General features: G+C 35.6%; 1 protein-coding gene and 1 pseudogene across 1 annotated transcript; one reads left to right on the top strand and one right to left on the bottom strand.

Annotated features, from left to right (window-relative positions):
• Positions 1-4,580: 4,580 nt before the first annotated feature.
• Positions 4,581-13,697, bottom strand: LOC109070262 (annotated as a pseudogene).
• Positions 13,698-14,801: 1,104 nt separating this feature from the next.
• Positions 14,802-15,629, top strand: LOC109097125 (fin bud initiation factor-like). The gene has a single exon (XM_042715783.1). It carries the CDS (start codon positions 14,828-14,830, stop codon positions 15,497-15,499), a length of 672 nt encoding a protein of 223 aa, XP_042571717.1. The 5' UTR covers positions 14,802-14,827; the 3' UTR covers positions 15,500-15,629.
• Positions 15,630-16,718: the final 1,089 nt, after the last annotated feature.

Here is a 16,718-nt window from a genome sequence, read left to right as displayed (position 1 = left end):
GTACAACTGTAGGTGCAAGCTACATTTAAGCGATTATTACGTTTTGAATATGGAGCCACTTTTTCTAATGGATGGGTGCTTTTTAATTCACTTCTTTTGGACTGAAGCACTGCAACACACACTGGAAGTGAAAAGTGAAAGTGACGTGACATACAGCCAAGTATGGTGACCCATACTCAGAATTCGTGCTCTGCATTTAACCCATCCAAAGTGCACACACACAGCAGTGAACACACACACACCATGAACACATACCCGGAGCAATGGGCAGCCATTTATGCTGGTTCGGTGCCTTGCTCAAGGGCACCTCCGTCGTGGTATTGCCGCCCGAGACTCAAACCCACAACCTTAGGAGTCAAACTCTCTAACCACCAGGCCATGACTTCCCCACCGTCACAACTTCCCCACAGCTGTTTAGTGGCATTAAACAGCTTGAAAGATCAAAGACATTTTTTTATCTAGCTCCGACTGGATTCGTCTGAAAGAATAAAGTCATATACACCTAGAATGCCTTGAGGGTGAGTAATTTATGGCCTACTTTTCATTTTTGGGTGAACTAACCCTTTAAAGCTTAATTATATGAAAGCACTTCAGGAGTGCAATTATTTTCCTGTTACCTCTGTTTAGGAATCACAATCAAAATACAAATGTATGTTCAAAAATATTACTGTGTAGCTCATTAGAACAGTGTTTCTCAACTGGTCAAAATTGGTCTCTGGTCTTTTCTGGTAGATTCATTAACAGCAAAAAAAAAAAAAAAAAAAACATGCTAAACACAAATAAGTTGCAACACTTGGTACTGTGTTGGGTCACCACTTGTGTCCTGAATAAAAACCAGCTGAGAGCCACTGTATTAGAAAATAAAGTTTGCTTTGATAATTTGTATGTTTCCGAGGCCAAGCAGGACCGGAAGTTCTTCAATGGAAATGTGAGGCTGATCTGACAGGAAATAGTCTTTACTATGACACACCATTCTCTTGGTGTACTGTAATCTATGCATGACCTCATTGATGAGCCCAGCACATCTAGGACTCTTGACCAATCATTGTGTATCTGTGCACTTTTTACTGTGAAGTGTGCATGGCCTATATCTGCTTAAAACGGAGAAGGCTGACCTGAGATCAGTACATGTTGTAGTGGTTCGTCATCTTGATTAATGGTCTTTTGGTGATCTAATTAACAATCATTTACAGGCTATTGGACAACAAATGTTATTCAGGTTTTATAAAATACACTTGGTTGTATATAAATGTCTTCATTGAAAATGCTTGTCAAAAGCACATGCAACAATAAAGATATTTAGAAGTAATGAGCAACAGCATGTATTATACCATTATAGTCAATGCTTAACTTATCTCCCACAGATTCACTGCAATAGATTCGAATAATGACTCAATTCATGCAACATCAATCATTAGTCAAAACAATTGTTAATATTATTAAAGTTGAGTGGTTAAAGTTGGAGTTGTTGGATGCTATTTTGATGTAAAAAAAAAAAAAAAAAAAAACATTCACTGCTTATGTTTAAATTCAAAATTCCATTTCAGAGTTATGTGTTTTTGCAGTCAGCAAAATGCATATGCATGATATTCAAATAACAGAGTGGCTCTTTAGTAGGTATGTGTAAAGCCAATGGGCCTCTTTATAAAACGTGATCTGAATGAATTTTTGTATAAATAGTTGTGAAGTTGTTCTGACATAAATTTTCAGATTCATGAAAGTGAAATTACAAAATGTTAGCTGCTACAAACAAAATTCATTTGGCACATGGCCATTTAGTATACACTGACAATTTAGCAATACACTGAAGCCAAACCTGAGAATGGAGTCCAGAAGATCCCACAGCGTTCCAGTATGTGTTATTCACGGGTGAGGATTATTTTAGTTTTGAATAAGCATTCATGCATTGTCTATTTACAAATGATTTAACATATACATGTTTAACTATCGAACCTGAGGTTTGCAAAGTGTTTGTCAATCTACAGTAGAGTAGAGGAGATTTTTCAGGAAGGCCCCTTTTTACATGCAAATTACTAAGAATTTACTGATAAACTTACAAAAGTTTCATGAATGATGCTCAATGTGTGCTAAGCTTGCCATGATTTTGCTAAATAGGGCGTACTGTACCTGGATCCAATATCTCCGATAGTCCTGGAATAACATTCCCATCTACCATTTAGATCAGGTGTGTAAAATCCTGCTCCTGGAGGTACACTATACACCATAAATTACATCCAACCCCAATAAAACACAACCATTGAGGTGATCTTAATGGGTCTAAGGACAAATATTTCAGTCTATTCTGTGTGAGCTAAACTCTGCAGGACAGTGACCCTCCAGGACCAGAGTTTGACACATGTGATTTAGATTTTAAAGTTAGGTCTGGGGTTGGATCTTGGTCAGGAGTGTTCAATCCTGCTCATTGATTGTATCTTTTAAATTTAATAGTTCATGTATTAATGAAGGGCCAGTGTCCTGCAGAGTTTAGCTCCACTTGCCAAAACACTCCTGCCTGGAAGTTTCATTTAATCCTGATTCAGGTGTATTTAATTAGGATTTAAACTAAACTCTGCATGATAGTGACCCTCTGGGAGCAGGATTGGACACGTTTTGAATAACATGCTTATGGTTTCTCTCTGATATTAGGGTTAGTTTATGGTTACATTTTTAGAAATTCAACAGATGATCACTAGAAGTGTGTAGGCTTGAAGGTTGAGAATTGCTAGTGGTAGGAATTAGAATTTAAAGGTTGGATAGTGGTTAGGGCTGAAGGTTAAAAGGATAGTTCACCCAAAAATGAAAATTCTGTCATCATTTACTCACCCTCATGTCGTTCCAAACCTGTATGAGTTGCTTTCTTATGTTGAACATAAAAGAAGATATTTTGAAGATTGCTGGTAATCAAACAGTTGGTGGTTCCCATTGACTTCCATTGTATGAAAAGAAATACTATGGAAGTCAATGGGAATGTTCAGTGTTCCTCTGAATTACACCACATTGTTTTATTGGTCATTAATTAGACTCCTTTTTCATCCTTTTTTCCTGAAAACAACAGTATGCATACAAGAACTGTATAAAACATTTGTAACAACTTTGGATCATTTTCTTTTCTGTAATAAAACATTGTACCTTTTAAATGTAATAGTTCATGTATTATTTGACTTCATTTAACAAGAAGCAGAGAAAGGTTCAATTCTCATCCAAGACACTCTAATCCACAGTCTAAATGATGCTCTTTACCTCTTTGTCTAAACTAAAGTCTGTGTGTCTGAATCGCTCTGAGCAGAAGCAGATGACGTCCTTCATTGATCGAGTCAGTCCTGGCTTTACCTTTTTTTGTGTCCACTGGCCCTGCAGACACCAGAATGACAGTTTTACAATACCTTGTCAACATAAATCCTTCCTCAGTTCAACTAGACCATTTATTGAATCAAAACCTGGTTCCTCAAAAAAGCTTAATACTGCTAATGTCAGGGTGAAATCATTAACTGGATTGCCCATAGTGTTGAGCAACTTGGCTCATCTGTTCACAGTGGATAATATGTATATGATAAGATGATATGATATGATATGATATGATATGATATGATATGATATGATATGATATGATATGATATGATATGATATGGATGAAATAACACAAATGTTGTGGCTGTATGTTTATTCACATAATATGCATCTTAAATAATATACAAGATAATATTAAGTTTGGAGGTAGGCATACTCAAGACGTCTCATTCATGCAGTGCTCCAAAACTGTGCAACACAGAACTTTGAATTTCAAAATATCTGAAAAGCAGATCTAGTGTGTCCCAAATAATAAAAAAAAAATGTTTAAAATAGTATGTCAAAGGTGTGAAAATGTCATTTCAGCTCAAATTCTCAAATGGCTAAAACGATGGCTTTTAAACCTTTTTTTTTTTTTTTTCAATAGTTTGTCTGATCTTAAATATTATACACACTATAAGTGCACATGCAAAGTGTTATATTGGTATATATTCTTAAAATTGACATCCATTATATATCTTATATATCATGTTCATATTTTCATGTTTTCTAAAGGAGGTTCTGCAGATAAAAAGAAAAAAAATGCTTACAAATGAAACAAGCTTTTGTCTTAATATACATATACTATATTGAAAAACAGTTTTGTGTGTGCGTGCGTGCATGTGTGTGATCAACATTTCAGTAGTTAAATATCAGACCTTCAATCATTTATTTTCACAAAATGTTTTGTGTAAATGAATGTTTCTAGCCCTTGCTTTAATTTAAAATGCCTCATAAAAAACTAATGAAGGAATTTTTCAAACACCTTTCCAACAATAACCATCTATAAAATTTAAAATTATAAACATTTAAAATTACTGGTATCTACTTTTAAACATTTAATATTGCATTTGATATATTAGCAAAAAGACACTTCAAAGAAATTACAGTTCAAAGATGACAACCAGTGCTAATGTCATTGGTGAATGGGATGCAAAAATTTTTTTTAACATTTTAACATTTAGTTTGCAGTTATTTTGGATATTTCTGGTACTTCAAATTTGTCAAAATTGTCCAGTCCAACAATTCTATATTCATGCCTTATTCATGACAACTCTGGTATGAAAGTTTAGATCAACCTTCAGGTTGGTGACAGGAAACAGGATTCCCAGAGAAAACAGGCCCAGCATTGGCCCTCCACACATTCCACAACTTAGTAACCACTAAGGGCTGCCTGAGGCACAAGAGGAGAAAGACACTCAATGACAGGAAATTAAACAGGAACAGATAATCTTGGCCCACATGAAAATCATTTGAGCCACATACCTGAACAATTCCTCCCATATATGATGCAGCCACGGCCAGTAGGTCAGGAGACACCGAACACCAAACCTGAACATCAGCACACAGTCAGTAGTATTAGTAATATTTAGTAGTTGTCACAAGCATTAAGTGTTACTATTGCTATTCTTTATTCATCAGGGTTAGTGTTTTATTATTATTATTTTTTTTACAAACCTGTAGCCCTAAGTGTGAAAATTAGGCACATCACACACCATTTGTGCATTGAAGACCAGAATATGGGGCATAATGGTGGCAGGTTTGGCTAGTTAGCAATGGAACATTACATGAAGGTTTTTCCTAATATCTGTTGTATTTTCATTATGTTAGCTCTTAATGTGGAGCCATATGGTTCATCAACCTCCCCTTGTTAAGAAGTCACTTAATAGTATTGAATGTGTACTTGTAGTTATATCTTCAAAGTAATTAAAAAAGTCTCTGCATTCAGCAGTACATTTTAACCATTTTAGAATTATGGAATTTCCTATTAATACTAAGAATTTCAAGAAAGAAAGAAAGTCAGTCAAGTTACAGTAAGTCACCTTTATTTATATAGCGCTTTTAACAATACAAACTGTAACAAACCAACTGAACAGCATTAAATAGGAAAATAGTGTGTCAATAAAGCAAAAAGGCAGTTCATCACTGAATTCAATGTCATCATCCAGCTCAGTTCAGTTTAAATAGTATCTGTGCAATCAAGTCAACGAAATCGCTGAAAATTAAGTGTCCCCAACTAAGCAAGAAAGAGGCGACAGCGGCAAGCAACCAAAACTTCATCGGTGACAGAATGGAGAAAAAACCTTGGGAGAAACCAGGCTCAGTTGGGGGGCCAGTTCTCCTCTGACCAGACGAAACCAGCAGTTCAATTCCAGGCTGCAGCAAAGTCAGATTGTGCAGAAGAATCATCTTTTTCCTATGGTCTTGTCCTGGTGGCCGTCTAGGAGACAAGGTCTTTACAGGGGATCTGTCTCTGGGGCTCTAGTTGTCCTGGTCTCCGCTGTCTTTCAGGGCTGTAGAGGTCCTTTCTAGGTGCTGATCCACCATCGGTCTCGTCTTCCTACTTCTCTTCAGGCTCATACTGTATATCTGTGATTAAAATGAATGTTCTCCCACATATTAATTTCTTTTCTTCCATGGGGTGGGAAACGTCCTTGTATTAAACTGACTTCCTTACAATGAAGTAGATTACATGGAGGACTTTCTTTCCCCAATTTTAGACTGAAGTCTTTTCCCTCTGCCCTTTATCAGTTTGGTTTGATCCTGACGCTTCTGTGTCTTGGAGAGCAATTGAAGAATTTATTGTTTATCCGTATAAATTGAAGCATCTTGTTTTTCGGGGGTTTTGTTTAGGCAGTGTAAATCTCGGTTTGGTCCCATTGTAACCCACCTCCTCTCCACATGGAGGGATGTTGAAATATGTTCACAACTAGTTACAATATAGCACAGGCATTCACCAATTTTCCACAACAATAATCTTTTGTCAGGCAATACTCCATTTCATTGTCCGCAATGGACTCATAATAAAGTAAACACTCTGGGAGATATCTATGATGATAGTGGTTTACAATCCTTCCAGAATCTCAAAACTCAGTATAATCTGCCAGGCACCTCCTTTTTTATGCATTTGTGCATTAGATCAGCCCTACGGGTATATGAGGTGCCTTAGAACTCTCAACTGCCTATTCACCCTTTGCGCAAACTAATCCTTCCCTCTGAGGAATCTTCCTCCTCTGCTTCAGTTATCTATCTTTTTCTTCTTGAGTATTCATACAAACCTTCCATTCAAATCTATTACAACGGTTTGGGCTAAGGGTTTTAATGAGGATGTGCATGTTATATTTTTGGATCATATAATGTTTAAATTGTCTTCTAAAAACCCTAACCACCAAATGATTCATTGGAAATTGTTGCATAGGGAATACTTGACTCCAATGAAACGTTTTTTATATGAATCTGTTCGCGAGGATCTTTAGCCATGTTTTTGCATTTTTTGGTTGAGTGCCCCTCTCTCTCTCCTTTTTGGAATCAGCTCTCACAGGACCTTTATTATTTGTTGGGTACTGAGATATGTTTGACTCCATGCCATTTTTTCATTTGGGACCTTAACTTGTCCGTTTAACAAAGATGTTTACTGTTAGCTGCTCTCATAGCAGCAAAAAAGTTGCTAGGCAACCGTTGGAATCCTCCTCACACAATGGACAGACGAACCTGGACTCTATATTTGTTGGATGGAACTCTCAACTTTTCGTATACATGGATCTAATGTGAAAACTGTTAATTTATGGCATTCAGCTTTTAATGTTGTGTCGTCTTTTCTAAAATGTTTGTAAAAATCATTTTATTGTATTTTATTTATGTATTAATATTACTTCATTTATTTTGATTATTATTATTTATTTTATTTTATTTATTTATTCTTTTTTTCGCTCTACCTTTAAGTCTACCAGGGGGTGGGTTGGGTTGGGATGGGTTCTAAATTTGTACAGTTGCTTTTTGTTTTGTACTATTGTTCCCAGAAGAAAATTCAATAAACAGATGTAAACAAAAAATACAGCTTTGCTCACATAAAGGCTGAGCTGCTTGGGTTTTGCTTTGGTTCACTCTGTCTTTTGTTTGACTTACTTCTGGCAGTTAAAATCGTCACACCCTTCCTAGTAAAAATCTGGAAACCCAATGATCTGTTGCACTTTCATTTTTGCCCATATAAAGTGGCAAAATTAACAGACAGTTTCCATCTTGCTGTGACTCTTAATAATGTACTGATCGGTCAAGACAAATCTCTTTCAGTCATTAAATCTGCTCTTATGTCATATGACAGAATCAATATTGTGATGATGACTGTATCCTCTTTTAATGTCCTGAAAGGGCTGAACACATTGGATGTATTTACACAGTGCTTTGTTGATCCAGTTGGCTGCTCGGTTGGACAGATCTCTAAAACACTGGCTCACAAAGTCCTCATACATCACCGTGGCCAAAGCATTGATGCTGGCAGCTACTGTGCTGGAAAAGAGAAACAGAACATGATGTCTCCTTTTATAGGTCAGTATTGCTCAGCTAAAAAATACATGAAAAACAGACAGTTAAAGTAAGTTCAAAAATGTTATTATTAAACCAATTAAAGATTTCAAAAATGAAAATTCTGTCATTATTCACTCACTAACCATCGTGGAAATTTCTTTGAAATAAGAAATGAATAAATTATGACTGTCTATTGACTGGAATCTGTTGATTCCACATGTTGTGTTCTAGTCATTCTTTTCCCAAAAAAATTATTTAACTCTGACTGTGACTTGGCTCAGGGTCTAATAACTAAAAATATTGCTAACAAGTTCCTCATTAGGCTATAACTACCAAATTTTGGATTCAATCTTTTTGTCAACTTGTTTTCAGTTAGTACAGGCTTTGCATTTCTTTTTGGAACTGACTGGTCACAGGCCTCATTGATCTGGTCACTTGTTTTTGAGTGAACACTGCCAGAATTATCAGTCACTCGAAAACCGAGGTGCATGAGCTCAAATCAGTGAGGCCTACAATCAATCGATTCCAAAAAAGAAATACAAAATCTGCGCTAACTGAAAACAAGTTGACTGAAAAATATAAAGATCTAATCCGAGATTTGGTGATAATACAGCATAATGATTTACAAGCAGTTTTTATGAACAGGAGCACCAACAATAAAGTGGTAAAGGAGGTAAAGGATTTTCAGCACAAGGGTTAAATGATGTACACTCACAAGTCCTAAGTGTCAATGGTATATATTTAAATCTAAAGCCTATAAAAAAATAAAATAAAATAAATCTTTGCAATTAAACATTGCATTCAGGGTCATTTACTTCATAAATTTACTTATTAAATTTAAGTAAATTAATGTAAACATTAAACTGTATTACAGAATTTAGTTTATATTATTGCATATATTAATGTGAGCTTTGATGTGTAAATTGAAAATCACAGAGGGACAAAATGAACCTTACCTCAGCATTCCACTGAATGCACATGCAACAAATAAGCCTGGCAGACCTGGAAATGCACTGAGAATTTCCATCACAAAATATGGCATGAGCTGAGATAAAAATGGATACACTAATGTTAGGTTTGAGCAACAGTAATAGCAAACAACTTATTTTTAAACCACTGATAGAAATTTGTGGATGTTTTGATGTTTGATTGACAATATTACAGAGATTTATTTCAAATAGATGTAGAGAGTTCATCATCTGGTCTGGAGCAGAGACCAATCCAGCCGAGCAGGGGTCACAGAGGGAGTACGAAAGTGTACATGATCAGACCAGATACCACAGGACAGAACAGAATGATCCACACACCCAGCAGATTCAGATACAGAGACACAAGAAAGATGATTTTTATTAACTGAACTGGAAAAATTCCATGAAATGAAAAACTTCCTAAGAGCATTTACTTTGTTTAAGTTAAAGTATGGGTACTGTGCCGAAGTTCTTCTGTCTTTTCAAATATTTATTCTGTATCATGATGTACTGTATGTACATGTGTAAGGGATTATAAAAATATAGAGCCGTTGATTCAAAAATGGAGGCAGATAAACATGAGATTGCTTTGACTGGGTTTAAGCAGACTAAATCACCAGAGAGAAGTCTGTCGTTATAAAATTGTACTAAAGTATTGAAAAGTTAACTACTTAAAGTATTTTTGATGGACAAACTTTGCAAAGCAACCTGTATATTTTACAATGTTCTCAATGTCCTGACTAGGTAAGATGCTATTTAAGAAGACAAGCTGAAAACAATTTACTGAAACCTGTTAACTGCAGTTTCATTGGAGTTTAAAATAAAACTTTGAACTTTTGTACTCTGAATTCATAAATTATATTTTAAGGAGAAAAAAATTTGATCTTTTCTTGGAAATGTATCTGAATAGAAATATAAAAGAACTATATAAACTATTCTCTTCAAACAGTCAAGTCACCTTTATTTATATAGGGCTTTTAACAATACAGATTGTGTCAAAGCAACTTTACAATATTAAATAGGAAAATAGTGAGTCAATAATGCAAAATGACTATAGTAAACACTCAATTTTCAGTTAAAGACAGTTCATCTTCAGTGATGTATTGAACAGTATGTAAAAAACAGTATTCAAGTACACTTATGCATTTGATTTGGAAGCTACAAAGTCACTTGTGACTTATGACTTATGTGACTTATGTCTTTTTCATTTCATACATTTCTTGACATATTTAAGTTACAAAGAACACAAGTGCAACATTTCAAAAATTAAAATACAAATTTCACCAACGAATGTTTCATTTTAAATTAATTTCAATTGTTCAAGTACTTCACTGTTAACGATGAAGCACACTGATATGAAAAATGGCCAGATAAATGTACGTGTATAAATACATAAATGTTTTTATTTAAATGATTTGGTAATTACTAAATAATATATGACTATATGTGTGACTTTCTGTTTTGCAAGAGATGCATAGTATTCACGTAGTTCACTGACAAGCTACGCAATATCGCGTTCATTATCGAAGGCAATTCATCTGCGATAATGAACGCGATATTGCGTAGCTTGACAGTGATCTACGGCTCTGTCTATTAAATGCCGCTCCATTTGAAAGCAGTTGATGGCGATTTAGCTGTAATCAGGGAACCGGCTTTACTGACGAAATGCGGGCATAAAAGAGTGTAATTTTAACAGAAATAAAGTTTCACCACAACATGGCGCCGGAGGCGAGAATCAAAGGTTACACCTTTTTTCTTTATGTGAACATTTGGGCGGTGTTATGCAAATCTTCCCACATCGTGACGTAGATATGTGGGGGCGTTTAAACAAGGTGTTTTAGGAGGGCGTGGACAAGTCTTAACTTTAATAAAGAATATCTCTTTGGATTTGAGACTTTAGTCTTTGCAACTTTAGGGATTTTATCTATTCACAAACAGCTTGTAACACTCCAAAGAGAAAGGAAAACTTGAAATCGCATTATATGTCCCCTTTAAGTATATCATGAGTAGACTGAGTTTATGCCTGCACACACATACTCAAAGACATGCATTCTGCCTCCGGTGTGAGCTGTGCTCCAGAGAGACCCTCCTGCTCGACTCGCACCCTGGATCAGCACCTATCCACCATCCACCAAACCCAGCCACCATCACCACCATCTGGAAGGCATCTGTCCAGACCACAGCCTTCAGCCCACATTAAACACACACACACTGGCACTGTTTCTCCTGTTTCTGTCTGATCATCAGTCATTGAGGCCATCAGAATGCCCCATTCACAAAACTTTAAACATTTTGCTCAGAATTGCATATACGGTATTATTTCATCAGTCAAACTCAGACATTTCACAAGTTTGTTCACACAGTTCGTGTTTTCTCATGAAATACATAACTTAGGCTACTAGGTATCATGGAACAATATCAAAATTACAATATTATTATGTATATTGTTAATATTGATTAATATGTTAATATTGATTAAATGTATTATTTGCTTAAAAAAAATAGAAGATCAAATAGAAGTGTCCTAACTAAAAACATAATTACAACCAATTATAACCATTATCACACTATTGATTACAATCATATTCACAACCATATTTTTTTAATCACACTATCATAATCATAACTGCACAATTATACTGAAACCTGCATCAGAATTCAGCAGCACTCCCCAATGTGCAGTAAAAAGTGCAGACAATGCCAGTGGCAAATATGGATCCCCAAAGATCAAATCCTGTCACTGATGGGGATACAAAATAAAGAGCCGTGTTTATATAACTGATGTTCTGCATGAATGACTCCAAAATTTAGAGATGACTTTTGTCTACATCACAATAACTATAGAGACAGTCTTATTTAACAAACAATACATATACATAAGTTACATAAGTGAAAACTGTTGTATTGCAAAAGAGACAATAAGGCAGTTTTTGTTAAAAAAAATCATGCTACATGAATAAATGTAATCTAATAATAAAATATGTGGCATTTCAGCCTATATTTACATTGACTCATTGGTTTCTCCTGTTTTTGCTGGAATCAACTATGAACATTAGTCTCTTGTGTGGTTCACATGACAAGTGTTATTCATGTAGGACACACGAGTGCTCTTCCTGTGTGTAAAGTGAATCATTTTCAAGCTAAAGTCTTCGTCTCAACATACTGTATGATGCACTTAAATAATGTCTAGGTAGGCAGCTCACAGGGTTATGAGCCACTGCCTCTGACTCTAAAAAGTTCACTGTAGCATTCTTTAAAAATAGTTCTTATTATGGAAATGTAACATACTTTAAAAGAATATACTTAAGTGTGAACTTTCTGTAATGTTTTTGGACACTTCATTGTATGTGTCACGGTTCTGTTTAGTTAGTTTCATCATCATGGACCATTAGTTTTGTTTTCATGGACTCGTTGGTTTTCTTCAGTCACATGTCTTCCTTTTGTTCACTTTTCCCGCCACCCTAGTTGTCATGGTAATTAATTTAATCTACTCAGGTGTTCATCATTATTTGTCTTGTATTAAGTTTCTGCTGTTTCACCTTTCATTTGTCTGGTATTGCCTGTTTCACACAGCTGTCTCGCAGTTGAGCTATCTGTGGATTTATTTAATAAACCTTGTTTTATTTTCATTGTCTTTATTCTTTGGATTAATCGTGACAGTATGTCAAATGCAATTCAATTAAAATATTTTAGTATTATACTGGTAGTTTAAATTTATATTAAACTGAAGTAGCTTAACCTTTGAGTGCTTTTTGGCCCACTTAAAACTTAGCATTTGACATTACTTCAAAAGTGCATTTTTTTTAAGTGTAAGTATAATCTTTTTAATTACACTTAAGTAGCCTTTTATTTCATTATAGCTCATTACAGTTTTATATATATGTTTTACAAAAATGTTTACAACATTTTTTTTCCCCCACAAAATCTGTGTGAGGAATGTAGAATGACCTGGACTGAAAGCTAAAGCAGACGCATAAACTACCACACCAGTGTACAGAATCTGGAGAGTTAAAAACAGAACAATCAGCATTGATCAAAAACCAAACAACAAACTATAAAATACATGTTTTGAATGTGTGAACATTTATTCCTACTCACCGCTTGAATGATATAAATTAAAGTGGCTGCAACACAAACAAGCTTACAAAAACGCATTTCCAAATACTGTGAGAACAACAAATCAGAACAAGTTAGTATCATGCTGGAGGGCCTCAACATGCATAACTACAGCTCACACAGCCTATGGGATTTATTACTAAAGGTCATGACCTCCAAAAAGCCCAGCAACATCTGGCCAACATCCTACCTCAATATTTCATTTCTGTCCACTGTAGAAGATTTCGATAATAAAATATAATATTTAATAATAAAATTATATTTGTATGAAATCTAGTGAAACTACTGAAACCTAAAGTATAAAACCTTTGATGACAAAAGACAATTTGAAATGTACATTCATACCTTGTATGTACTGGTGATGCCTGATCTGTAGAACACAGGCAGGACGAGCTCAGTGGTTAAAAATACCACGAACGTGTAGGCGACCCCAAAGATGACATACGAGGCCCCTTATATGTACACATCTGATGGGCCCCCAATCACTGTGACTGCAGACATGAAGCTGGTGGTGAGAGAAAGGGCCACGGGCCCGCAGGACATCTGACGGCCCCCACCCAGAAACTCTTTAGATGAGGCTTTCTTTCTCTCTTTGATGGCGAAGAAGATCCCAATACCAGAGGAGACCACGAACAGAAAGGAGAACACCACATATTCCCCAACCTGGAAGGTCCCCACTGTGTGACTCTTCTCCTTCATGTCTGACACAGAATCTGATAAAACTGGTAGTTTGGCTCCAGTGTCTCTAGTTCAGACACCTCACATGTGAATCATGTCGATCATTGTGTTTTTAACAGTCAAGATGTGGGGAGAGGGGTCATATTAGTCATTATATTACTCACATTTGTCCTCAAGAATTACCTTCCATGATCCAATTCAACCATACTAATAAGCAAAAATGAACAATCCTATTCTTCATGCAATCCATGCAATTCTTCATGCACCCTTTTCTCATTTCATTTTGGGTGTGGAAGAGCTTTTACAGTTGCCAAAAATATAACTTTTTTTATACTAAAAACTAACCAGTAAGCCGAGCCCAGATGAGAAAAAGTAACACAAAAGTAACATAACTAAGTAATGCAATTAGTTATTTTTAGGCATTAACACAATATTGTAATGCATTACTTTTAAAAGTAACTTTCCCCAACACTTGATTATATTATATTATATTAATATAAAGGATATGGTGTCTGTCAAGGTGGTATATTTTATTTGTGCAAAACCTAGAATTTGGTTCATTATTACTCTCACTGATGATGATGATTAACTGGTGATGTGCTTTAGTGATGTTTGTAATACTTTGTCATCCATAAAACTCCCTCATGTGTAGTTTACCCTGATAAGTGCTAAGTGTTTTTTCATAGAAGGCTGTTTTTGCTTTTTATTTGACAGATGTGATCATGTTAAAAACTTGGGAAATTGATTTAAATCCATTTGCACTGATCACAAAAGTATAAGTTATTATTATATTATATTATATTATATTATATTATATTATATTATATTATATTATATTATATTATTAGGGTGCCAATAAAGTGTAAAACCTTCTGACCATTTGTTAATGCCATTGTTTTTAAAAATATGATTTATAGGTTGAAGTTCATGTTGATTCGTTAAACTATTTTTTAATGTACTTGTATTCGCTTCATATCATTATAGTGTATATTATAATGTTAGTAGATCAATTATCAATTACGTATAATATAATCAATTAGATTTTTACAAAGTGATATCCAGATATGCAAAAAGCTAAGTTTAAAACGCTTTCAAACTGTGTTTATGAGTGGAGACGCGCAGCGCGGTGTAATTTGAGCGCGTAAAAGCGCGTCGGACTCAGATTACAGCCTGAGCGTCTCTTCTAGTGCGCAAACTCATAGGAAGGATTCCAGATGTGGATATCGTGCCTGTCAGGTCAGTCAGACCCTCCGAGTGGACAGAAGCTATCTATCATGTTACCTTTCGCCCTTGGTTTGTTTGTATTGCCGCTCTGCGGTGCGGTCTACAAGGGACCTTTGCTCCCTGAAATGTCCAACGGGACTTTTCACCACTTTTTCGTCCCGGACGGTGATTACGAGGAGACCGAAGACCCGGAGAAATGTCAGATGCTCTTTAAATGGACCGACCGCAGACCGTGTCCGCTGGAGGAAGACCAGGACTCGATCATACGAGAGGACTTTATCATCATCAAACAGCAGATAGAAGACGCAGCGCGCGCTCTGGAGAGCCTCGGGAAGAGCATTTCCTACGACCTGGACGGCGAGGACAGTTATGGGAAATACCTGAAGAGGGAGATTGTGCAGATCAATGAGGCTTTTACAAACGTGGAGAAATCTCTTGTGGAGCTGGAGACGAAATTCAAGCAAAGCCAGGATACCGAGCAAAGAGAGGAGAATGAGTTCGCCAATAACTTTATCGACCCCATGTATAATGTGAGGGACACTCTTCAGGAAACGCTGGACATCTCGTCCGGACTCAAGGATAAACATGAACTCATCTCTCTGATCATTCGGAGTCATGGATCCAGGTTAAGCCGGCTTAAAAATGACTACCTGAATGTTTAGAGTCACAGACATTCTGGACAGACTACAGTCCGAGATGGATTGTTAAATGTGTTAAACGTTGGATCTCCAAGTGTTATTGCGTCTTCATTATGTGTTCATAAGTCTGTTGGTTTATATATATATATATATATATTATGTATATTATAATATATAATATATCTATATATATATATATATATATATATATTTATATTTTTTTTATTTTTTTTCCTCTGGGCATGTTTGCAAACATGATGTTAAGAATGTTTATGCCTTTTTTGATCGCAAAAATCAGGGATAGGCAACGTCGGTCCGCTGTCCTGCAGAGTTTAGCTCTAACCCTAATCAAACACACCTGAACAAGCTAATTAAAGTCTTCAGAATTACTAAGGCTACAGACAAGTGATGTTTTTTTTCAAGGTTGGAGCTAAACTCTGCAGGACATGGGTACTCCAGGACTGATGTTGCCTACCCCTGGCATAGATAGTTGCATAAATAAATTGTTATAGCCACCAGTGAAAGAAAATTACATTTTATTTACTGTAATAAAATAAATAAATAGAAAACCAAAAATATGCTTTATGAGGTGCAACATTTAAATGAACAGTTTTATTCAAGTCAGAAATATGATTTAATAAGATTTAGTTAACCTGACTATAAACAAGCTTTGTTTTAAATGGTTTCATTTTTGACTTCATTTTTGTGTTTTTACTTCTTAGGTACTCTTTCTGACTGAATACCATACACAGATTTTTTTTTTTTATTTTTTTTTTTTTTTTTATGTCAAAATCTGTTATTCCTGTAATCAGTCTTCAGTTGGCTGGTCTTTTTCAGCTGCCTGTGTACTGCTGACATTTATTTTGGACGACTGAGGTTTGAGGAAGCTGGAAGGGTGGTGGTTAAACAAGCTGGTTGAGATTTGGCATTTCCTGTGCCTTTAGAACAGAACGTCTCTTTCTCTTTCTGCCATGTGGAAGAATAATCAAACTCTGCAGCAATATTCAAAGAAACACAATCTACCATTCCTACTGCCAACTCCACAAAAATGCTGAGATATTTGCTGGTGAACAGTTTTAAGATTGAACTGTAGACCATCCATTAACATAAGTCATAACTCATGACCAAAATTACGCTGACGCATAAAACTTATCCTAAACCACTCACTCATAAGCTAACATATTGTACCAAAAGCAGCGTGCTGTTGCTGCATGTTAATTTCTAACCAGAACAATGAAGTACT

Source organism: Cyprinus carpio, chromosome A25, assembly GCF_018340385.1.
Source record: "Cyprinus carpio isolate SPL01 chromosome A25, ASM1834038v1, whole genome shotgun sequence".
NCBI classification, from domain to species: domain Eukaryota; kingdom Metazoa; phylum Chordata; class Actinopteri; order Cypriniformes; family Cyprinidae; genus Cyprinus; species Cyprinus carpio.
This window is presented reverse-complemented; position numbering and strand designations above follow the sequence as displayed.

Bases quoted from the DNA above. Each gene is read 5' to 3' on its own strand.
- LOC109097125 (XM_042715783.1), top strand. From the start codon at position 14,828: ATGTGGATATCGTGCCTGTCAGGTCAGTCAGACCCTCCGAGTGGACAG.